We start from the raw sequence: 24,738 nt of genomic DNA, 5'->3' as shown, positions 1-24,738 counted from the left end.
TTTTAAAACTCGGTGCTTTAATGATTACTCTTTAGTTATTTGGAATCTCTTTAATTGTTTGGAAAATCATATTGTGCAGAAAGCCTTTCCCTCATGACACGGATTAATGAAGAAATGAGGCAGAAGTTGTATGGCCTCACACAGACTCAGAATTTGGGAATGGAAACAGCACTGGGCATCACCAGGACAGCAGTTCCTCAATCCCGGCAGCAGTCAGTCACACACACACACACACACACACACACACACACACACACACACACACATACACATGCACGCGTGTGCAATCAAAGTATGAGATTCACCTCTGTGTTGAAATGTCAGGGTAGCCTGAGTCCTGGGTTCTCCGGGAGCATTTTGTGAAGCTCCCACATGACTCCACTGTGAAGCTTGGGTTGAGACTTGCTGATCTCGTCCAACTCCTTCATTTTATAAAGGGTTAGAGATGGAAAGTGACTTGCCCGAGGTTGCATATACACTAGGGGAAACCCAAGGCCAAAATTCCCTCTCCTGAATCCAAGCCTGAGACTCATCCCACACTGCCCGTGTTTCCAAAGCATGATTCATGGCCCACCATCAGCATCAGCATCACCAGGGCAGTGTCTTAAAACCAGACTCCCACAGTCACCTCAGACTGGCTGAATCAGAATCATTAGAGTTATGGCCCAGAACTCTGAACTCTAAGGTGTACCCAATTCATGCCTGTGCATACCAAAGTGTGAGGACCCCAGCACCAAACCACATAGATCCTTCTAGCAACACTCAGCAGTCTCAATTGCATCCTCGATCCCATCCAGTGTGGTTACCGCCTGCTATGGTTTTTGAGGTGATTTGTTCGGCAAAATTCACGCCTTGATCTTCAGTGCGGTGATGTTGAAAGGCAAAGCAGCTTTAAGAGTAGAGGGGGCTGGGGATTTAGTTCAATGGTTCTGCCACCTGCCTTGCAAACTCAAGGACCCGAGTTTGATCCCTGGTACCAAAAAAAAAAAAAAAAAGAGTAGAGCTTAATCCAAGGGACTTAGGTCATGGGGGAATGGATTGCTCTCAAAGGGAATTATGCCATTTTCATTGGACCTCAGTTAATTCCCACAAGAGGGAGTTGTTATAAATAGCAATGCTGGCTTCGCCTTATGTTCTGGCTTCATCTCACCACTGTGATGCCATCAGCTGCCCTGAGGTCTTCACAAGAGCTGAGCTGATGATGGTACCATTCCCTGGAACTTTCAAAACTATGAGCTAAGGAAACATTTTCACTCATTACACAGCCTCAGGGATTTTGCTATAGTAATGGAAAATAAATTAACATACCACCCCAATCCAGATAACTCGGCCACCAGGCCTCTTCTCCACAAGTGATAGAAGTAAGCATTGCTTTTGACAAATGAAGCCCTGGTCCTTTCTGACAATGAGGCAACTGTTGGCCTTCTGGAGAGAGTATCAAGCATTTGGCCCATGTAAGAACTGGGAAGAAGGAACTCAAGCTTTACTCACTGGCCTGCCCTGGACATAAGATTTACTGTCAAGCCAAATGGACTGGCACACATCTGTAATCTCAGTGGCTCAGGAGGCTGAGACAGGAGGATTGCAAGTTTGAGTTCTGGTTAGGCAACTTAGTGAGACTCTGTCTCAAAATAAAGAATAAAATAAGGCTGGGGATACAGATGGATGCAAAGGACCAGGGTTCAAACTCTAGTGCTGAAAAAAATTATTGACATCCATCCAGGGTGGACACTGGCTTCTCTCAAGTATCAGAGAAGCAAATTTGCTGCTAAGACTACAGTGAGCTGAGAAGCCTCAGGCAATGCTGAGGGGATCAGCGACCTCCCCAGCAGAAGTGCCTTTGGGGTCTAAAGTTGGGAGAGGGTCTCCAGTTTTTCTTGATTCCTTCTTACCACCACTCATCACCAATTATTTTGTATCTGTCCATGGCTATGCTATTTCACTCACCAGCTGAGCCATAGACTACACCTGGAGTGGCCCAGGATCCCAATTCCTCCAGCCACCACCTGCAGACTCTAAAGCTCGTTTGGCTTCCAAATCAAAAGAAGCGAGAGGAACCACTGGTGGGTCAGCATCAGTTCAGTCATATGCACTCCTGGTTCTCCTATGCCTGTTTCCTGCTACAGTATCTCCTCTCCTTTCCAATCCTGACTCTACTGCATTCTTCTTATCTCCAAGTTCTGTCTCTGGAACTCAGTTCTTATTTCTTCTTTCCTGCCTGAGTATCAGCCACAAGCCTGTGGCCAAGTGACCCCAACACATCTGTATTCCCAGACATCCTCTTACCAACCCCGTGGGACTTTCCAGCCACCTGCCCTACCTGGATGAGTCTGTCTAACTCTGGCCAACCCCTTCCCTCCACTGCTATTAAGGACCAGCCACTTCTGAGGGCTGACCCACTGCCAGGCGTGGGGACATTCACTCCTTTAATCACCATGAAAACTCTAAGCCAATAGGGTTCTGAGCTCATTTTGCAAATAAAGAGGCCCAGTGGGTTTTACCTTTTTTTTTTTTTTTTTTTTTTAGCTTATCCAAGTTTTCCTGCTCATTTCTAAAGCTTTATTTTGAGCACTCTGCTTCATTGTCTATAGTAATAGTGGCTGTATTTTTACCTAGAATTTATTGGGCAATTATCATGAGCTAGGATCAGAAAAGGTAATTGACTTAACTATGAAATAAGTCCTATCCAAATCAGTATATAACTATAAAAGTTTGACTCCACACTCAAACAGTGCTTAATTTCTGGCTCATATAATCAGATGTAGGAAGACTTACTTTCTTTTAATTTTTTTTTTTTTTTTTGGTACCAGGGATCAAACTCTGGTCCTTGTGCTTGTGAGGCAGGCAGCAGAATCACTGAGCTAAAACCCGGGCCCTGTAACATAACTTTTTTTTTTTTTTGTACCGGGGATTGAACTCAGGACCTTGTGCTTGCGGGGCAGGCGCCAGAACCCTGAAATTGTCATAAGTGATTTTAAATCACTTAACAATCTTGAACAAAGTTCCCTCATCTGCAAAAGTGAGATGCTTCAGGTGTGGTAGTGCACACCTGTAATCCCAGCACTGAGGGAAGCTGAGGCAGAAGGATCACAAGTTTGAGTCCCACCTGAGCAACTTAGCAAATCACTGTCACAAAATTAAAAAGGATTAGAGATGTAGCTCAGTAGGACAGAACTCCTGGGTTTGATCCCTAGTACCACCAAAGTTTTAAAAAGTGGAACAGTAGGGCTGGGGATTTAGCTCAGTGATTCTGTCACCTGCTTCACAAGCACAAGGTCCCAAGTTCAATCCCCGGTACCAAAAAAAAAAAAAAGGAAAAAGTGGAACAGTAGTTTACATCACAGCCTGAGATCAAATGAGGATAAAGTAAAAGCAATTGTTTCCTTGTTTAAGATTACAGAAGTGTTGGGGATTAGTCATACTAGCTATATTGAAAAACCAAATGTTGAAGCATTTTTTCAGTTCCATGAGGAAAAGAAACATGAGGACAAGAACAAAAGCCAGAAGTAAAAGATACTAGGCTGTCATTGTATTTCCATGCAAAGAATTAGTCATTATTCTTACACTATGTATGTGAGGCATTCCCTCTTTCTAAAAACCATATATATCCTTTGCAGCATGTACTACAATTGATATGATAGCTTTGATGGTTTTTCATATAATGTCTATTTCCTATAATATTCTGTGAGCATTATAAGCTCAGGAACTGTAACTCTGGCTCATTTCTAGCTAGACTTGTTAAAGTGAGATTTGTCAAAGTGACTGGATGAGTCTCCGAGCTTCTCAGCACCCCCACCTGGCTCAGCTCTGGAGCAGGGTGTCAGCCTTTGTGCATCACCTGAAGACAGAAGACAAGACCAACAGAGACACCTCCCATGGAGAGACTGAAAAACTATCAAACTAGATTGTGTAGTTGTCACCTGAAGGCAGGAAGGACATGATTCTGAAAGTATTGGACAAAAAGACAGCAGTGTCTCAAGGCAAAAACCTAACGGCTGAGCCAAAGTTTTCAGCATCTCCTTGCCTTCCCCCACCTCCAGCTTCTAACCTCTAGAGAAAATCTTTCAAATAGGAGGAATTCAAATCAGCAGAAAGGCAGCATGGGAGTGTAAAAAACACTTTCATTTGGAAAGTCAGGGATCTAAGCTAATACCAGTGAAACCAAGTGACATAATCAGGCTATATTCTGAAGCAGGCAAAGGGCAAACGATGAAAAATGAGGTCATTCTCATCCATACAATCCGACGAGGTTTCACTATACAGCCATCTGCACGAATTATTTATCTAGGATGGGAACTATTGGCTGCTCAGGCAGAATACATACAAAGTACTTAAGAATATGGACCAGGTGTTGGCAAACTATGGCCCATCTGCCAAATACAGTACAGCCTTCTACCTGCTTTTTAAATAAAGTTGAACTGGAATACAGCCACACCCATTCTTTTATGTATTGTCTATAACTATAGCAGTACATTTCAGAGAGATGTAGTTATGACACAGACCATATGGCCCACAAAGCCTAATCCATTTACTATCTGACCTATATAAGAAAAGTTTGCTAATCCTGGTGTAGACTTCAGACTGTCTGGGTATCCATCCCTATCAGCGATGTCGTGCAAGCTATTTGGTTTCTTTACATCCCAATTTCCACAAGACTCTCTACCTCATGTAGGTACTCTGAGATGTATACATTATTTAGCAACCTATACATGTTCCCTGAGAGTTTTCAGTTTCAACCATCATTCCCATTGTGGTGTTCACTGTACAGGTCCATAGTCCCAGTACAATCCCTCACCCCACCAAGTCTCCAGATCCCCACCTAAGTGACAAGCTTGGGGCTTCATCTCTTTGTATCCAACTGATCATCAAAATCTGCCTGTTAAATCTACAAAATGTCTTTGAAATGGGCCTCTTGTGCCCAGAAGCCCATTTCCCTACCCTTCTCCACTTCCCCAAATCTTGTTTATCCTTCAGGGCTGTCCTCAAATGCTTCAGGGGCTTCCTCTTGATGAGTTCTTCCCTGACATATTCCCCCCATCCCTAGCTGGAAGTGTTCCCTCTCCTTTCTCCTCCAAGTCTGCCTCTGCCATTGCCTGACACTTCCTCCATGACACTTTCTGCCTTCGCTTGCTATGACCTTGAGCTTTGTGAGAATGGAAATCCCTTGACAGGAGTTGCATGGAAGAAATACTTCTGTTACATCAAGACCCACTTAATAAATTCCTCCTAGAAATCAGTGCCAGGAAAACAATCTGCTCTGATAGACTCATTTGCTTATGTCTTTTACCAGACAGTGAGAAATTCAACTGGCTTTCCCCTTTTTACTTTGGCTACCAGGAAGTTCAGGAAAAAATTACAGTAAACACACCCAAGTGTGTGGAAACACCTGTTTATCTGTGTCTGTTAGCTGATCTTTGTTTTGTTTTGTTTTGTTTTGTTTTATGGGGCTTTTTCTGAGAAGTCTATAGGAGTAGTTGATTTATTCATGCTAAGTAAGCATAACATTACAGCATGTTCTCTTTGATGAAATGGCCATTTGGCAATGGGACAATGAACTTTTGTCTGAAGGGGCTTGCTCTGACACCTGAAGTACTTTCCAACCTTCCTGTTACCATCACTCACATGGTAGTGGCACCAATAGGAATCATAGAAGTTAGAATTATTGAATATTAAAATTAAAAGAACCTAGTCTGGGTTAACTTACGGAAAATGGAGTAAGGACTTCCAAAACATCACTCCTCTACAAAAGCAATTAAAACATCAGCAAAAAATTATCAAACAAAATTTTTCAAACTTTAAAAATTAACTAAAGATACAAAACAATGCAAGGAGTGTTTATTTTTTTAAATGGCTGAATATTGTTTAGAATAGTAAGCTTTATTGCTTTTCTGTTTTTTGGTTTTTTGGTTTTGGGTTTTCTTTTTTTTAGTGTATGCATGCAATACGTAATAGTTACATTCATTCTGGGGAATTGGTACATGCATATTTCTTGATCATTTTTTATCCTTTTAACTCCCCTCTCTATCTTTTTCCTAGAGTCTTTGATCCCCTTTCCCATCTCGAAAAAGTCTGCCTCCCTGTTTCCTATCATCTCTCCTTTATTTTACTCCTTAATTTATTTATATTTTGGGCTTCTCATGTAAGAGAAACCATGATATATTTAACTTTGCTTTCTAACTTACCCTGGAGCCATGCTGCTTGCCCCAGGTCTCCAGTAGCTTTAAAAACCAAAGCCTCACAATCAAAATAACTGAGAAAAGCAGCCACCAGAGAGGCCATCATGAGTCTGGAATTCCTCAAAGTTGCCTGTAAGGGAATTGTCCCTGTTTGACTAACTTAGATGTCACTATTTGACCTATCTGAACGTCTCCACTCAAAAAATATGTTTTTATTTGACTTAACTCAGAATTCACTCAGTGAAGAGCACCTTTTTTCCTAGAGTGTTTGTCTAAAAAATTAACAGCAATTTTGATCACTGTCTTTCCCTAAGGTAGTGAAAACATTTGAAGTAAACAAGAAGATGACAGAAGAAAATATAAAAGGAAAAATAGGATGAGATTCAAAAAAACATCCTTGAAATGCTCCCAAGTACCCCTGGCGATTGATAAGCCCACATGCCTGTGCAGGATGTGGATGCCCAGGTAATACCTGAGACTGCTACAGGTTAAGGGGTAACCCAGAGGATGCACCAAGAAAACAGCAGAAGGAAATACAGTAAGAGAAATGACAAGGAAATTAAAACAGTAGTCTAGAAAATACCCACTTCACACAAAAGAAGGCAGTAATGAAGTTGAATAATGAAAAGGATGTGACCCATAAAGAGAACAAAGTCCAAGGGTGAGGGGTGCAGCTCAGTGGTATCTGCCTAACAAGCACAAGGCCTGGCTTCACTGTCTAGCATGGGGGCGGGGGATGTACAAAATAGTTATATAAATCCCAACTTACCAGTAATTAATTAAATATAAATGGATCAAACATTCCAATACAAAGGCAGATACTGACACCTCTCCAGAAATCTCTCCATCCAGTCAAGTTGACACCTCAATCAGCCCACACACTGAGAGAACAGAAAGCACATCTTCACACAAAAACTTAGTCACAAATGTTCATAGCAGTGTTTTTCATCATAGAGACAAAATGGAAGTCACCTAAATATCCATCAATAAGGAATCAATAAGTGAATTTGGTCTACCCATATATTGGAATACTGTTCAGCAAGAAAAAATAATGAAATACCAATACATAGACAACATGAATAAACCTTGAAAACCCCACACAAAATGAAAGAAGCCAGTCACATATTGAATGATACTGAATGATTCTAGTTATATCAAATGCCCAGAGTAAGAAAATCCATAAAACATCCAGAAAATTAGTGGTTTCCAGGGCTATGGTGAGGATGGATAACAGGAAATAAATACTGATAGGTACAGTATTTTGAAGAAAGGCCCAAAAAGATTTTCTGCAGTTAGATAGTGGTGATGGGTACACAACTAAGTAAATACGCTAAGAACCAAATTGTGCTGAATTGTGAAGTAAATTATAAGTTCATGGCATATGAATATACCTCAATAAAGCTGTTACTAAGAAGATCTAAATTCGGTTCCTTAATGAAACTCTTCTATAAGTTCCTACGCAGTCAGCCTCTGCTTAATACTTATAACAACAACGTGCTCATTTGCACAGGGTAGGTTGCTCTATTTTCAAATAATTGGTTTTTATCTTTTTTAACATAACCAATGGATTCCTCAGCTGCTGCAACAGTACCTAACACATCAGAAGGGCTCCCAAAGTGTGATAATATGCTGGATCAATTCGGTATCATTTCATATTGATACTTTTAAAAAAGCAAGCAGCAGAACAGTATATAATAGAACTTTTATCATGATCCCACTTATAGATATGTGCATGTTATGTTTAAGATATCTAACATTTAATATAGAAATGTGCATCCACTATAAATCTTCATGTGCATGAAATATTTCCTCTAGAATATTGTAACACTTTTAAATTTCTAGAGAAAAGAGGAAGCTCCAAAGAGGCCTTTATTTTTCAACTTACAATCATCAATGTCGGTTTCACATTTGTTTTACCATAAGCTACTATTTAATTTTAGAAAAGACAATCCTCCATTCCTCATTTGACTGCAAACCCCTATATACTAACTCATTGTCCATTATTTGGCTCCTTATGGGTGAGTCTTCGCTATGACTCTCTACACTCTGTGGCTAGTATTATTTAGGTCAGTGTTCTCAAAAGGCATCTGATCATCCACTGATGGCACTCTGACCACTGTCCTTGTCATTAGAGACCAGAGAGCCTGCCTCCAAGCTGCAAACACCTTTCTTTCCTTACCTGAGTCCTGGGCAAAAGAACCAGGAACCCCCTCGGGCAAACCTTCCCCATTCTCCATCTTTTTTTTTTTCTGTATATCCTCTTATTGGTACATTTTAGGTGTACAATATAATGACATTCATCATTAGAGATATGCACCTTTACATACTCTCTTGGTTCTTATTTTTTCCCCCTTCCCCTGCCCTCCCTTCAACCCCTCCATCCCTCTCTATTTACAAACACGTTGTTTCCATCCCATTCTCCATCTTAATCAGCAGCAGCCACGAGAGCACAGAGCTGCAGCTCCGGGGCCATTAGCTATTGGACTGAGGAACTAATTGAACACCTGGCTGCCCACACAGACACAAATGGATGTCTAGCCCTGTGCTAGACACAATGTCTGCCTGCAAGAACTTCTGCACATGTCTTCAGTCAGGCCTCACAGTCACATCAGCAGCATCCAAGGCTTTCTCTCTAGCTTCCCCTTTAGGATTTCAAAGGTATCTGACAAATAGGGTTGGAGGGGGTCCTGTGAGTGAAGGATGGTAGATGACAGCTGGGGACAGGATTAACCAAAGACTAAGCTTGTGCAGCAGCAAGAGGCGGCAATAAGTCTGACACATCTTAAAATCCAACTTTCCCAAAGCTTCGTTCCAAGATCCCTCACCAGAAGCATGTGACTGTTTGATCTCAAAGGTTCACTGAAGCCTGACTTTTGGATATGCACCAGACACATCCAAACTCAGGGCATTTGGGATTGGAAGTAGGGCGGCTGGGTCAGGCCTCCCTCCTGTCCTCTTCAATGCTGCAGTACAGCACTGAATGCAGAAACAGTGGGAGGTTTGGAGGACATCTGGTTCTTGTAAGAGAAAGAATGGGCAAGGGAGAGAAAGACAAAGGATGAAACACACACACATATACATATACATATGGAGAAAAAGAGTTAGTTAGTTAGTTAGTTCATGGTGCCATTATTCATTATCTGATTTTCCAGGCTCCCAAGTTTACAACGTTCTCTAAAAATTAAAAGGTCTAATTTAATTAGTTGCTTCTCAAATGCTTTCTCTGCTTAACACCAACAAGTATTTCTACTCTATTTCAGAAGTCATTCATAATTATGAATACCATTTATAACGTAAAATCTGTTGTAAAGTGAAACTGAAAATCTTGCAAACCCTGCAGAATTTCCTGGAATCCATTAAATCCTTGTAAGAGAACAAAACTCATTGGCAAACAGGGAACAAACAGCCTTACACCAGTGAAGAAACAAAGAAGAGAACATTAAAAGCAGATGACAAGGGGCCGGGGATTTAGCTCAGTGGTTCCACCATTTTGGCAAGGTCCTGAGTTCGATCCCTGGTATCAAAAAAAAGCAGATGACAAGATACTTCAAGTGAGAATGATTTGAATATCAAAGGGTTAAAAGTTGCTTTGGGGTTTTACACTTGAATTTTAGAGTAATTTTGCAAAAAGGAAGCTTTTGAAAAATAGCACCAAAAAGATGTCTTATTGTGCTATTATGTAAATATGTCAACACAATTAAGCTGAATCAAATATTTTTTACCATGAAATTTGACACCCCTGCTTTCAGTGATTTTGTGTGTGTGTGTGTGTGTGTGTGTGTGTGTGTGTGTGTTTGTGTGTGTGTCCTTTCTCTAGTCTCAGTTGTCTTCAGGTAATGAACACCTACCGAAGTATAACTGCCACCTCTCTGAGCCCTGGTCAGGGGGTAGGTTGTTATGGAAACACACAGTAATGGTGATATGGTTAATGTTATTAAGCCTTGCTGTATTTCAAGTACTTTTCCAAGTGTTCCACGAGCTTTAATACATTCATTCCTCACAGTAACACTCCAAGATAGATGATGTTATTATCTGCTTTGACTGATAAGGAAACTGAGGCCTGGAGAAATTAAATAACTTGTTCTCAGCCACACAGCTAACAAATAATGGGCAGGCTGTGGGGTCCATGCTATTTTCCACAATGCTATGTATGTACTATGTGAATTTGGACTTGACGTCCTAAGGAAATGAACACTATCTCCCCTTAAATAAGAAACAGTGCTTCCAGGACTATCTCCAGACCCAGCTCACCTGGCCGTATTGAGGTTCCGATAGAGCTGCCCAAGGGACTCCAGCAAGCTCCCCTCCATCTCCCGGTCCCTGAGTTGCTGGGCCAGGGCCAGCCAGTGCTCATGGTAGGTGATGCAGGCCTCAGGATTTGGGGACACAGAGCTATAGAAATGGCAGAGGAATTTGGTGACCTGAAGCTGACCTGAACATAAAGTGGGGACACGAATAAGATGTCTTGAGATAGAACACAGGCAAATCATGCCCCAACACTTCTCTCTAATGCTCCCAGCAGCACAGGACATACTCACTCTTTAGGTGTCGATGCCTTAAGCCAAACAGCAGTGCCATTTCATAACAAAGCTGGCCCTGGGTCAGCTGGCGTCCAGACACCAGAACTTGGGCCAGCCAGAGGAGCACCTGTACCAATTCCATATCTGTGTCCTTGCTGGCCTGGAGTTCAGAATAGAGCCGAACTGCTTGCAGGAGATAGTCCTTGGCTGGCTGCTGAGCCTTAAGGGTCAGGTGGCCCAGATTGGCCATAGTCACAGCCTGGTTATGCACATCTCCTGTCTCCTGAGCTCTGTTCAAGGCCCGGAGATAGCTCCTGGCTGCCCCGCTCACCCGGCCTTGATCTTGAAGTGCAAGTCCCAGGAGGTTATGGACCACTCCCCTCTGGGTGACACTCTCTGTCTCCTTCAGGGAGCATAACAGTGGCTCTAGGATCTCCAAAGCTTTCTTTGCCTGGCTTGCTAAGAGATAGCCCCATGCCAGACAGAGGGAAGACTCAAAGGCTTCCTGTTCACCCAGTAGCTGCCCTAGCACCAGGGCCTGGCTCAGGTAGTAGATGGCACCATCAGGAGACCTGTACTGGAGGTACATTTTGGACAGGATGAGGCACAGGGCCCTCTGAGTGCTCCAGTCAATCTGCTCCTCACAGGCAGCCAACGCCTGCCTGAGAGTCGGGCAAGCCAGTGCAGAGACTTCACCCCAGCTTGGGGAGGACATGCCAAGGAGCTTGGTGGTGTTCTGGAGGACCAAGCAGACCTGCCAAATCAGAAGAGACATCCCATGGGCACTGTGAGTACCACATTGCTGGACCGAGGCCACTGCAAGACATGGAAGATATTTCTTGTCATACAGAAAACTCAGGATGGTTGCTGTAGCATCGGAGGCAGGAGGGTGTCTAGAGAGGAGTTGCAAGCGCTCAGCAAAGGGCAGGACCTCCTCATGCCGGCCTAGGCTTAGGAGCAATCTGACAGCCAGAAAGCAGGCCCTGGCCTCCAGGGGGCTGCTGCCCACCACAATCCCCTGGCGCAGCACATAAGCCACTACGTCAAGTTCATTCTTGGCACTGAATTCTCGGTCAGGCAAGCAGGCCAGCAGGGCACCAGCCTTTTCCAGCAGGGCTGGACCTTTATGCCTCAACCTCTGCCTCAGGTAGATGGCAGCCAAATTGATATACAAAGCAGAAACCAGGGATAGGTCCTCAAATGCCCCCTGAAGAATGTGGATGGCTTCCTCAAAATACACCCTGGCCTGGGAGAGCTTGACTTTTCTGACACTCAGCCGCCCTAGGAGAAAGCAGAGCCGTGCATGGGCCCAGGTCATGTGGCTCCTCTTGGCCCACTTCCTTGAGGCTTCCAGGTAGGCCATAAGTTCATCCTCCTCAGAGAAGCAGTAAAAGGGAGAAGTGGTGAGGAAAGAGAAGGAGAAATCATAGAGGCTCTTGAAATGGTCAGTGTAACCCTCATGATCCAGAAAACCCAATAGGGGGGCGAAATTCTCTGCTTCCTCCTCATCCTGACCAGTGTTTAGGTCCATGAACAGTTCTGGGTCATCAAGGTCATCGGGATCCGGCAGGTGATAGCTGTCTGAGGCAGCTGAAAGGAGCTCCTCCTCCAGGCTGGAGTTCTCAGAGCTGCTGGACCATCTGGAGCCCACAGCCTGATGCTCCTTCCTGGCTGTGCCAGGCCTGGCCTCCTTGAAGCCTTCGGGCTGGGTTGCTGTAAGGACAGGCAGAGTTGGGCAATCCTGACCACCTGCAGCTAAGGTGCCAGCTCCTGGCCAGAGGACAAGGGTGCTGACTGGAAAGATGAGAGGTCAGGTTCAGCATGTTTTCTACTCACCGCTCAGGTCATTTGGAAGATTCTGGATGGATTCAAAGCCACCTAGGTAGAGATGAAGGACAGATCTGGTGTTAGGCTGGAATGGGCCACTGTGCCAACGTCGCTAGGGGCCCAGGCCAGTAACCCTAGAAGGCTTTGTGTACAGTTTCAAACCATTGGTTATCATTAAGGAATGGGCAGAATTTGCCATTTCGAGATTGGCTTGAGAGCTGCATGGACCTAATTATCCTGTTTAACCCACACACTTTACAGTTGGGAGCCGAGGTAGACTGAGATTCAGAGTCAGAAAAGAAAATCTGAAACGATCTATCAATAGGGGTGTACCTAAGGGTTGATAAAATCTGAGGACCAGAAAGATATTGTGCCTAAATGTCTCAGCAAGTTTACAACAGAGCTGGGATAGACTTCCTAGGACAGGGAGCTTGGTGGCATGTGGCACTGCCTCCCTTTCCACATGTATCGCATCCTTCATGCTTTCTTCCTCCATCCACTTCTCATCCATCCACTCGACAGACATTAGTTTAACACATACAATGTGCTGGACACTTGCTTTCTGAAGGTGGCAAGACTGAGGGGGCCGAAATGAATGGTGAAGAAAAAGAGCAAGAATGCCCCTGAGGTTCCCAGTTTTGTTCCCTGAAGTGGGATATGTGGAGGACAGGAGAGTCTTGAGTAGAATTTAGATATTGAGTTTGAGTTAAGAGCTCTCGTCAGAGAACAATCTGGAGCCAAAGAGAAAAATGGAGCATGCAAATACAGATTTATCATTCACAGAAGGTTACCAGGAGCCGGCCAAAATGCGAGAACTGAATTTGACTGCACAGGCATAGCATTTGAAGGAAAGTAAAGGAGAAAGGGAGGGAGGGAGAGGGGAAATTGGTTAATGAGCCTATTGAACATCCGCATTTCCTGGAGGAGAGCAGCTAGTGAAAAGAAAACCAGAATGGCAGAGAGAAAAGGAAAGTCACAGAAACCAATGAGACTTATGATGCAGCCTCCTAATGTCACGAAAGTAAAAGGAGCTGGCCATGCTGACACACATCTGTAATTCCAGCTACTTGGGAAGCTGAGCCAGGAAGATTACAGGTTCAAGGTCAGCCTGGGCAATTTAGCAAGACTCTGCCTCAAAATAAAAAGAGTTAGGGGTCCAGCTCAGTGAAAAGCCTCTGGGTTTAATCCCCAATGCCACAAAAAAATGTAAGACAATACTAGATAATAACAAAGAAGATACCTTGAGTTTGCCAGTGAAGAAATGAATGCTCTTAGCTAAACAGCCACAACAGAGCTTGGTAAGTAAAGGCCTGGCTCCTACAGGACAAAGGATACTAGAGAGAAGACTCCAGCTCTTCCGGATGGAAAAGCACCCCTACTAGGTCTCCGGTGAACTTGGTGGACTAGCAGGCCCCTCATCAAATCCAGCCTCTTCCTGTTCTCTGCAGAAGGCTTCTTCTGTGATTGCCATGGCAATCATATGCACAGTGTAGGAGTCTCCACAGCCAGTGATGGACAGCTAAAGAATGGGTCTCAGCTAGGAGAGTCATCCATGCACCCTGGGCTGTCCGATATTGAGGGGTACCTGCCAGTCTTACTGCAGCTTTCTCTCTCAGGGCCAGGTAACTGAGAGCATAAATAGTGCATGAGTTACAAAATGAGAGGAAGAATTGGAGGCACTCCTTTCCAGGGCTTAGGCCTTGAGAGAGCTAGAATTTACCAAGAAGATAGCCCCTCTCTGGGTTGCCCTGGTGCTGGGACAGACTGCACAACCATAAAACTCAGCCTTTACCCAGCAGAATCACTCTTTAAACAACATGCTGCCTGGGACCTGTTCTTAAATCTCCCAACCAATGGACCAGTAGGCCAGTCAGCCATCCACTTCTGGCTCCTGCCAATGTACATCCCAAGTATTCCTTGATTCTCAAATCTCTATTCCTGCCTAAGATCTCTGCTCCTACCTTCTAGGCACTGTCTATAGCTTCAGCTTCCTGGCTCAGCCTCACAGAGAGGTCTGATCTGATCATAATTTAAAAAAAAAAAAAAAGCTCTGCTGGGCTGAGTTACTCTCTCAGGTACGGGCTCCTCACAAAGGCATGAAGGAAACTCCTGTGCTCCTGAGAGCTAGCCTGGAGATCTGCTGTGCACAACCCCTGACTGTACAATGAAATGTGGCCCATCTAATCTGGTCACACAAGAGTGGAACCACCATTACTGAAGAGAAAGAGGACAAAGAATCCTTCCTCAAGCCACCATCAGAGAGTAGGTGTACTTACCGACCCACAGCAGTAGGCCTTTCCATAAAGGAAATGAGTATCATTCATTCATTCATTCATTCAGGCATTGCCAAAAACTGTGCTAGGCACTGGGACCACTAGTCCCCCAAGATTAATGCACCCAACTTCTCAGTGTCATTTTGCATCTGGGGCAGTGTGATGAAATAGATTGTTCTGACTAGCAGTTAGGAGACAGCTGTCTCATGCTGGCTCAGGCATTCATTTACTTGGACCTCTATAAAATGAGGGGAGAAATCAACTCTCAGGGCCCTTTCAACTGTAACATTCTATGGCCCCTCCTTTGCTATTAGGTACTTGGTTTAAACCTGAAAGAACACGCTTCAGCCACAACTCAGAAGTTCTTTTCCAAGATAGGGTGGAAAGGCCTGTACAACTGGCCACTTGTGGTACAGGCAATTTGGTTTCATCCTACCCTTTCAATTTCTAGGTGATATGTTCTGCACAGCTCCAGAATTCTCTGAAATCTAAAGTGAAATGCTATTAATCAAATATGATCCAGGTAATTAAAATGAATAGTAGTCATGGCCTCAAATTCCTGAATGAAATTAGAATTTAGAGATATTTTTCTTTTTGGTTAGGAATGCTCTCCTAGTCTTGAGGAGCCTGGGCTTTAACTGGAGAAGAGGGTCCAGCACTCACTCAGACGGTAGACAGATGCAATGTCCGTGTGAGCCAGTGTGCGGAGGAAGCTGGCACAGTCTGCTTTTCTGTCACTCCCCAGGGCCCACAGAGAGCATCTCTCCTCATCACTGTAAAAGGCAGAGTTCCTGCTCCTGCATTGGGGCAACAGACAAGACAGCTCAGCGTGAGATTCCACACTCCAGCCCTTCGCTCCACGGCAGAGGATGGTGAAGAACTTAGAAAAGCCATCAACCCACTTGCTGAAATCAGACTCTTCACCTCACTGCTGCAAACTGTATTTTTACTGCCAAAGAAGAAGGGCTATTAGCACCTAACTCATGCACAGAACACTGAACTGTCTTGTTTCCAAGTAGAACAGAATACAGATAAAAATATCCCTCCCACTAAAACTCCACTTCCCAGGAAAAACAAAGCCCCTCTCTCCATCTCTGCCCATCCTTTGAGGCCACCTGGTAACCATTTGTAACTGTAGAAATAAGAACTGGTTCCCTTAAATATAAAGGGAAAGGAATTATTAAAATAGGTTTCTTTTTCCTTAGGTTATTTTAGAAAAAAAGGTAGGGACAAGCGGTACAATTTAGAGGAACAGTGAAGAAAGTTTCAGAATGACCAGAATTCCTGAGACGTGATTACATATCCCAGAAGAAATGGAGGGTCTGGGAGCTGGAAGAAATGATTATAAACAAAAGAGATTCTTATATTTATCCTGCTGCACAATCGAAATGTTAAGATTAATTTCTTACTAGAGATTTCTCATGGGATTGTTAAGAACTTGTATGGAATTTACTAAAACTCTCAAATCTAGAAATGCCTTAGAAAGTATTTAGTCCAGTACCTAGCTGAACATGTTTTGAGATCACTTTCAGTTCTAAACAGAAATTTTTTAAGCCTCAGAACCTATTTTTAAAAGCAAACTACCTTGGAAATCCAAGAGTTAATAACACCTAATACTTTTGGAGGGTGTATGATGAGTCATGCATTTTATTCTCTCATTTAATTCCCATAACTGCCCCATGAGGCGGGCACTATTTTTATCCCCTTTTTACAAAGGAAGAAATTGAGGCACAGAAAAATGAAGTGGGTGTTTAAGAAGTGGTACAGCAAGAAATAAGAGCACTTCCTTAGTTATCACAAAACCCAGGAAAAGAGTAGGATGGGGATGCTGTGGTCAGCCTCTGGCCATTTGTCTCCATAGCTCAGGTACAAGCAAAGTGAAAGCCAGTGATGGGGAACTGGCATCTATAGATGCTGATCAAAGTCACACCCTAATTAGTGGCAGAACCAACACTAGAGGGAAGTCCTCACGTCAGCCCCAGAGCTCTTCCCACAACATGGACTGACCCCCCTCCTCCCTGGCCTGATCTCTACATTCTCCCAGTACCACGAGTCTCCAGCCTCAAAAAAGCATGTAATTGGAATCTATAACTATACTCACTTGGATATTTGCATATTCCCAAATTTGGATATTCCCAAATTTTTGTGGAACCCCTAAATTTCACAAAGTATTCTGAAACCTACTATTTCATTTACTGTCTCTTACAATTCTATGATACAGATTGTAAGTCCATGTTTGTAAATGAAGAAAATGGTTCAGAGACGTTCAGTGACATGTTCAGAATTTCACAGCTAGAAAATAGTGAAACTCTGGCTGAAACCGAGGTCTTGTACCTCTATAACCAATGCCACAGAGCTAATTTGCTAAGATCTTGACTTTCAGGTATTTAGAGAGTCCAAGAAGCTTGAAAACTACATTATGGGTTTCCAAACATGAAAACTGAATTAGAAAAATATGACAAAGCATCTGGCACTCTGGAAGGCTGAACAGTTCTGAAAGAGTACTCTCCCCAAACACATACACACACACACACACACACACACACACACACACACGTACATGCACGCATGCATGCACACATACACACACACACACACACACACAAAACCTGGATTACATGTAGCAAGATAAATATTTTAACACACACTTAAACTTTAAAGAAAGGGAAATACATGAGATCCAGAAACAAAAGCAGAGACCAAACCCAGACTGGTGTGTGAGAGCAGATGGCCCAGAGACCTGGAAGCTTTAGCTGAGAAACTGGCTCTCGGAACTGGGGTTCACCTTGTAATGACCTGCAAGAGCATATATGACTGTGGACCTATGTGAAGCAGGGAGCTGGATTAAGCTCCCTTCAAAAAGCCTGGAGGCTAGAAAGGCAGCAACTCCTTAAAAGGCTGGTTGCAAAACTTTTTATACTTGCCAAGAAGTCACTTTTAATCTGAGTAGCTAGGAAAAAAAAAAATCAAACGTGCCTACACCATCAGAAGGTGGGGATCTGAATTTACAAGCACAATATAGGTACCAAATTCAGAGAACTCAATCGTATAAATCAGTCCCAGACCCAGGCCTGGTGGTGCACACCTGTAATCCCAGAATTCTAAGAGCTGAAGCAGGAGGACTGTAAGTTGAAGCCCAGCCTGGGTGACCCTGTATCAAAATTTTAAAGGGATTCTAGGATATACTTCAGTGCAAAGGCCCTGGGTTCAATCCCCAGTACAAAAAAAATATATGTTAGTTCCCAATCCTGAGTTTCTAAAATTCTGGGAGAGGCAAATCCAAAACCTGCTCTGCAGAAAGATTTCCTTCAGTCCAGTATTCGTGCAACCTCTGTCTTTAAAACTGTTGAAACTTAATTCACATAACAAAAAAAACAAACCCAAAATAAAATTAAGAAAAAGAACCACCCACAAAGAAATTCAGCAGATGCAAACACCAGTAAATTAATACAAAACTAGATATAATAATCTGAAAAATAAGCATGATTAAAACAATGAAATAAAAAGAATAAATGGAGCATACAATGAAAAGATGTGAAATGAAATAACCACACATAAAAAAATAAGATAATACAAATTCAAGAAATGGAAAATAAAGGTATAGAAATTAAGGATGATGTGAATGAGTTGAGCCACAAGCTCAGTCATAGAAGATGAGAGGATTCGTGAAATGAAGATCATTCTAAGGAAATCCCCTAGAACGTGATACAGAGTGACAAAAATGTGAATAGGAAGAATTTATGAAGCACAGTTAAAGATAGAATACATCCAACATACCTCTGACAGGAATTCCAGAAGAGAGACTAAAAGGAAAAGAGAAAGGTAGCATTCAGAGGAGAGTGAGAATTTTCCAGACTTGAAGAAAGACAGAAGTCTTCAGATTGAGGAAGTAGATCAAGTCCTGAGCAAAATAAATAAAAATAGTATCATTGTCTTTGCAACTTGTCTGTTTCTCCTATTTCTACTTCTGGGTTCAGATTACTTGACTGTTCAAATTCATGGTGTGAAAGAATTAAATATAATGATAAAAACATAAACTAATGAAATAAAAACAAAGAAAGAATTAGAAAATAATCCAAGGAAATGTTTTCATTAATGTAATAGAAAACAAAGATGGTCTACAAAAAATGAATTACTTCTTTGGAAAAATCAATATTATAGACAAATGTAAAATCCTAGCAAAACAGGCTTGCAATTTTATATTGATAGATACTTTTCCCCACAGTTTGAAGATACTACAACTACATGCCTAGCTAAATTATCATTTAAGGGTATATTTTAAATAAAATTCCTTAAAACAAACAAGCTCTAAATACTGTGAGTATTTACAACTCACAATTCTTCACTGAAATATGTAACTACTGTACAATATACTTTTTGAAGAAGTGGATAATTTGCTATGAATACATGATACAATATCACATCTAGATGGTACAATTTTAAAACATCAATGAAAAGGGGGAAAAGATTAAAAGGTAAGAAGAAACTGCAAACCTGCAAAGAAATAGCCGTGAAACTAACTGTGAAATTCTCATCAGCACAAACAGATGTCATGAGAAATAAAATTATAAAAAAGACACATAACAATATGAAGAATAAAAGAAGGGATACAACAAAAGAATTTTAAAACTTTTAACACTATTAAATATTGAGTTTTCTCCTATATTCTTTTATTTCTGCTTTTGAGTATACTAATCAATCTTGTTTATTTTTAATTTAGGAATTTAAGTGTACAAATTTCTTTTAAGTAATATTTTATTAAAATTTACTATATCTGTGATAATATGAATAAATCCAAATTTACAATGTTACCTAAAAAGCCAATTATGAAAGAAATATATAAAATTTTAAATATTTAAATCATAATTTTTTTAATAAACAAAAATGCCTTTGAAATGTATCAGAATAAGGATTAGAAATATACATACCAACTTCTCATAGCATTTGTCTCTGGGGTGGGAATCAAGATCAGGTAAAAAGCAAGATGGGGTAAAAAAGGCATCTTCAATTATATACATTTCAATTATATCCAAAATCTGCTTTCCTTTAAAGTGCACACACACACACACACATTTTTAAAGATTAAAAAAAGGAAGGACGTGTTGTTCTATCACCCTCAAAACCTCCAAGATCCCCAAAGTCATTCAGGCTAAACCAATACAGTACTATCTATTTGCTCAAAATGCTTTCTTCAAGTTTTGAGAACTACTTTTTCCAGCTGCTATTGCTAGGAAGTTGATGTTAATTAAACTAGGTAGCTGGTGTTAAAATCTGTGCCAAGAAAAGGAAACATGAATTTGCTCCTTGGACAAGTAAGACCTTCCCCTGTGCTGTAAGCACAGACTAAATGGGCTGCAGAACTCAGCCTCTGGAGAAATTCCATTTGCTACTGTGAGTGCGATTTTGAAAGCACACACACACTGCACATGCACATACACACGTTCACACTCGCACACTTTTTGGAAGGATTTACAGGCACAGGGAGGGAACTCAGAGGAAGAGGATAGAGTCTTCAGCAAATGCTGAGGCCTTCCTCAGAAACCCCACAGCAAAGGAACACAGACACAGAGCGACACCCAGTGACTGGTCATGGGCACAGCACACAGGAACGGAACCCAGAGACCTCAGCACCTGCCTCCTGCTTGAGTCCTCTGAGCCCAGTCCACTCCTAAGTTGCCATAGTCTGAGGACAACTGCAGTCCAGAGAGTGCTATGGAGTATGGACAAGGACCCAGTTCCCCTCCCTTCTGCCTCCACCCCGCCCTGTTTCCTAGCTCTCTTTCCCCTTCCTTACCAACTCTACAGTCTCTAGTGCATGGGGTCCCTCAGGTGAAGGCAAATGTATGCCACTGTGGATAAGGAGAAAGTAGTATCACCACCTCACGTGATACAGGGGATGTTGTTCTTTAGTGTAAGAAAGAAGAGCATGCAATCAAACTATTAAACCACAATGGCTAAATTGATTTAGTGGTACTAAGTTGTCATCGTTTGGAACAACGTGTGAGGTACAAAAGTCCAAATATAATTTATAAACTCTAACACCTTCTCTTATATCCTATTAAACCAGCTGTCAAAAACACTCACAGCAATGACAAGAATGCAATCAGAGCCTGCTGTATTGATCATAGCACCATTCTAAGTGCTTCACATGTACTAGCTCATTCACACTCATGACAATCCTATTGGGCAAGCATAACATTATACATATTTCACAGAAGAGAAAACTGAGGCACAGAGGGAACTCAATGTGTCCAAAGTCATATGGCTGATAAGCTAATGGAGATACAGATGCACTCACACAGTTACAGATGCTTTTGGGAGAGTCTAACCCGAGAACTCTGCAAACCATTAAGCCATGCAGCCTCCCATGGCTTTGCAATGGCCAAGCCCAAAAGCCTTTCCTCGGTGGCCCTGCTTTACCTATTGAAGCCAGCAACTACGTCCCTCCTCCCCTAAGGCTGTTCCTTCCCTCAAGGGACTTCTCTGTCTCCTTTGCTGTTCCTTCTTCCTCTGCTCTGGTTCTGCCACTAAGTCTCTGTTCCTTTCATACTTTCTCCCTTTCACCAGAACCTCCATTGCAGGACCTGTGCATTTAACATTAAGATTCTGGGCTTCCAGATCCAAAGGTTTGGTTTAGCTCCTTCACTCTTGGGTCCTCACTTCCCACTGCAATAAAATAAGGGATCCTGGTCTCACTTTGCTAGCCACAGCCTTTCCTAGAGAGCTTTAATAAACAGCACAGCCCAGGCTCCACCCAGACGTAAGATAAGAGCCCCTGGGGCAGAACTCAGCTCTCCATATTTGCAAAGCTCCCAGAATCTTTATTTTCCAGCAGCAGCCTACCATCTCCATTCTTGCTCCTCCCCTAGGAGCTGGCTTAACCTTGTCATTGGTTTCCAGTCTCCAGCAGCCACCCTTCCCCTGCTGATGCCTGCCTCACTCAAGCCAGATGTAGCTTCCTAGAGAGAAGTCCCACTCTATAATCTGTCCGCCTGGCTCAGACAGTCTATGGCTCCCATTCTCTGCAAGGTAAAGGACAGGCCCTACACAGCCATCCTCATCTTCCACAACAGGGAAGGTCCTACCCAGGCTCTGCTGCACCAGGGTCTCCAAGAACCTAACTCCCAGGGACCTGAGTCATTCCTCCAGCATCTCTCACTGTCCTTCTTACACCTGTTAAAGTACCTGACATCATGCAAAACTTAACTCAGATATCACCTGTCTTGAAAGTTCTCTCAATACACTTGTCTTCCTTACAAGTCCCCATAGCCCTCCATACCTCTCCAGGAGCTCTGTGAGTGGTCTTCCTGTTTTGTGTGATTTGGGTTACACATTTCTGCACAGGGAAAATGGCCTTTAGCTCCTCTCCTCATGAAGAGTGGGGCATAAAGGGAGCTTCTATCCCTTGGTCCACCCCTCATTGACTCCCATAGGAAGAGGAATTCTACTCTGATTGATGAGAGCCTTAGCTATTCCTTGGACCACATTTTCTCAATATATCTTGACATGAGGAGCCAACTCTCTGCTTCCTCTTATACTTTCTAGACCCAGGCTTTCTACTGTTTCCTATCACCTGTAGGAAGCCCACCCCAGGGGGACTGTACGATACTGTGATTCACCTTCCAGCCATCTGCCACTGGGTCAGAAGCATGTGTCTGCTCCTCACAAGCACCCTTCCTGGATTTAGGGAAGAAAGGGGTAAAAGATGCACTCTGCTTTCCCAGACAATATTGACCTCCCACATTCAGTGCTTAGCTTGAATGGCAAACCTGTAACCTACATGGAAGCTATCTCCCTGACAACATGGGAGGGGGCTGCCTGTGAACCAAGCTGGTGATCTGTTGCTTCTTGTGTGTTTCCATCTCTTGATGAGGGCCTTGGTTAGACAGGGTGAATAGAAGAATCTAAGTACCAAAGACATACCCTTGACACCTAACAATAGGCCCTTTTTCTTGGGGCTCTGCTTCTCTCCCTGCACAGAGGAAAGTTTCAATGACCCTCTGTTGAATGAACCAAACTGACTTCCTCTGATCACTCACACCTCCTCCCTAGCATTCTATGTGCCTTGGCTGCCACAACTTGCTCCCTTGGCTTGGCATTTCCAAAGCACTCCTGAAGCTCACATGCACAGCTCTCAAAAGAAAGGAAGCACTGGCAAAGGCAGCCCAGCTCCAGGACAGACTCACTGCCATACTCACATTGGACAGTAGGAATCAGGATCTATGTTCCTGGTGGGGACAAAGCCCACTGCTCCTGAGAAAACTGACTTCCCAATAAACCACTGGAGTCCGGGGATGACAAAGCCAATGATCTCGATGCTTTCTCCCTGGCAGAAACTCAGTTCATCCTTTTCTTCCTGCTCATAATCCTTGGAGGCCTTACATCTTCCTCTGCCTGTGGGAGACAGCACACAGGTCAAATGCAGACAGCATCATCAGCTGAGCCTTCCCCTACCTGCCAGTGTAATACCAACTGAGGGGATCCCAGACTTTAAATACTAAAGACCAGTAAAATTCCCTCCTGGCCTGAAGAAATAAACCATCTGGAATGGTACAGAGTAACTGGCTTCTCATTTTGCCAAACCAGGACATTCAAAAGAAAAAAGGAACTGCAACCCACTTTCACTGTCATTTTATAAGAGAAGAGATGTTTTAAAGGCCTGAGAAAGGTATTCTCAGAATAGGGATATGTCTTAAAATTTAATAAATGAAGCTTGTGGAAACTGAAAGCTCAATATTGCCCCAGTTTGATTTTGCCACTGTCATGTAAACACTTGGTCCTGCCAGGCACAAGTCCACAGACCACCATGTGAGAATGAATTGTTCCACCGGCAGATCCTTACATACCTTTCCACCTGTTTTGGCCACTGTTACCTTCAGTGTGTCCAAATGTAAAATGCGAATAATGAGAATGCCTGATGCTAATGAATATCAAAAGGAGTCAAAGAGACAAAATGCACAATGCCTGGAACCTAGTCAACCCTCGATAGATAGTGCCTGGTTACCACTAGAGGAATGAAGCTGTGGTGCCCCAGAGGGTTCTGAAAGACTCTGCTTCTGTCTGTAGTAATTATTCAATTTGATAGGTTGCCTAACTAGGATCTAATAATGACATTTTTAACGTTGTACTGTCTACAAAGGATATATATCCTTTTTCTCAGATCTCCCCAAAGGCAGCCATCAGAATCCTCTTTGTATAGATTAGGAAGTGGAAGAACCACTAAGAGTTTGCCCAAGGAGCTTGGGGGCAGCAAAACTGAATCCTGAACTTAGGTCTTCTGACTATTAGTTACCCCTCTTCCAACCAATTCTGTGCTGGTGGCAATCATGCCTTTTATGTGCCTCAGTTTTCCTTACTTTTCCTCCTCTGCTCATACTACTGGTTCAATTTTTTCCAAACATTTTTGCCACATTCCTATTGATTCTGTCTTCATGATCAGAAATTCCTACTGTTTTGTGGGTTTATGGGATTCACCAGGTGTTAGAAATCTACAGTGAGAGGAATAGTATTGAGAGACCTACAGATGTCATTTTGTTTAGTTCTCTTGACAAGATCTAAAGTTGGTTTTATTACATCATTTTACTAATGAGAGAGCAGTGGCATAGTGCGGGCAAGTGAATGGCCAAGGTCACACAGGTTTTAACTTGTGGAGCCAACATTTGAACCAAGAATGGACTTCAAAGTCCCCATTCCTAACTATCAGACTATAACCTCAGAAAGCTAAATATCTTGTTAATGGTTAATTATTGATTAGTTCTAGTGTCTGGGTCCCATAATTCCTTCTAGTTCTTTTTTTTTAAGTGTCATTTGAACTTAGAACTGGCAAAATTGCACTTTTTTAAAGGATATGTGTCAGGATATAGGGGAGTACTAAAGATGAAGATAAAAGAAGGCATATTCTAGATACATCATTATCCAGTGGATACATAGTACTTACAGATG

At 42.7% G+C, this 24,738-nt stretch overlaps 1 protein-coding gene across 5 annotated transcripts in view; it reads right to left on the bottom strand.

Moving 5' to 3' along the window:
- The window catches only part of Sh3tc2 (SH3 domain and tetratricopeptide repeats 2), a 91,545-nt gene that overhangs the window by 45,399 nt on the left and 21,408 nt on the right, over nt 1-24,738 (bottom strand). For 4 of the 5 annotated variants that reach the window (XM_087180612.1, XM_004854374.3, XM_087180611.1 and 1 more), the window contains 5 exons: nt 22,995-23,190; nt 15,460-15,593; nt 12,533-12,574; nt 10,715-12,409; nt 10,428-10,608 (listed from right to left, as the gene is read on the bottom strand). In XM_087180612.1, coding sequence (XP_087036738.1) covers nt 10,428-10,608; nt 10,715-12,409; nt 12,533-12,574; nt 15,460-15,593; nt 22,995-23,190 — 2,248 coding nt within the window. The remainder of the gene's footprint in view (nt 1-10,427; nt 10,609-10,714; nt 12,410-12,532; nt 12,575-15,459; nt 15,594-22,994; nt 23,191-24,738) is intronic. The other variant, XR_002398163.2, reaches the window with a different exon arrangement.

The sequence above is a fragment of the Heterocephalus glaber genome, unplaced genomic scaffold, assembly GCF_053883595.1.
Source record: "Heterocephalus glaber isolate CG9 unplaced genomic scaffold, H.glaber_assembly_v1.0 deba00001463, whole genome shotgun sequence".
NCBI classification, from domain to species: domain Eukaryota; kingdom Metazoa; phylum Chordata; class Mammalia; order Rodentia; family Bathyergidae; genus Heterocephalus; species Heterocephalus glaber.
Note: the sequence above shows the minus strand (reverse complement) of the source record. Positions and strands in the feature narration are given on the sequence as shown.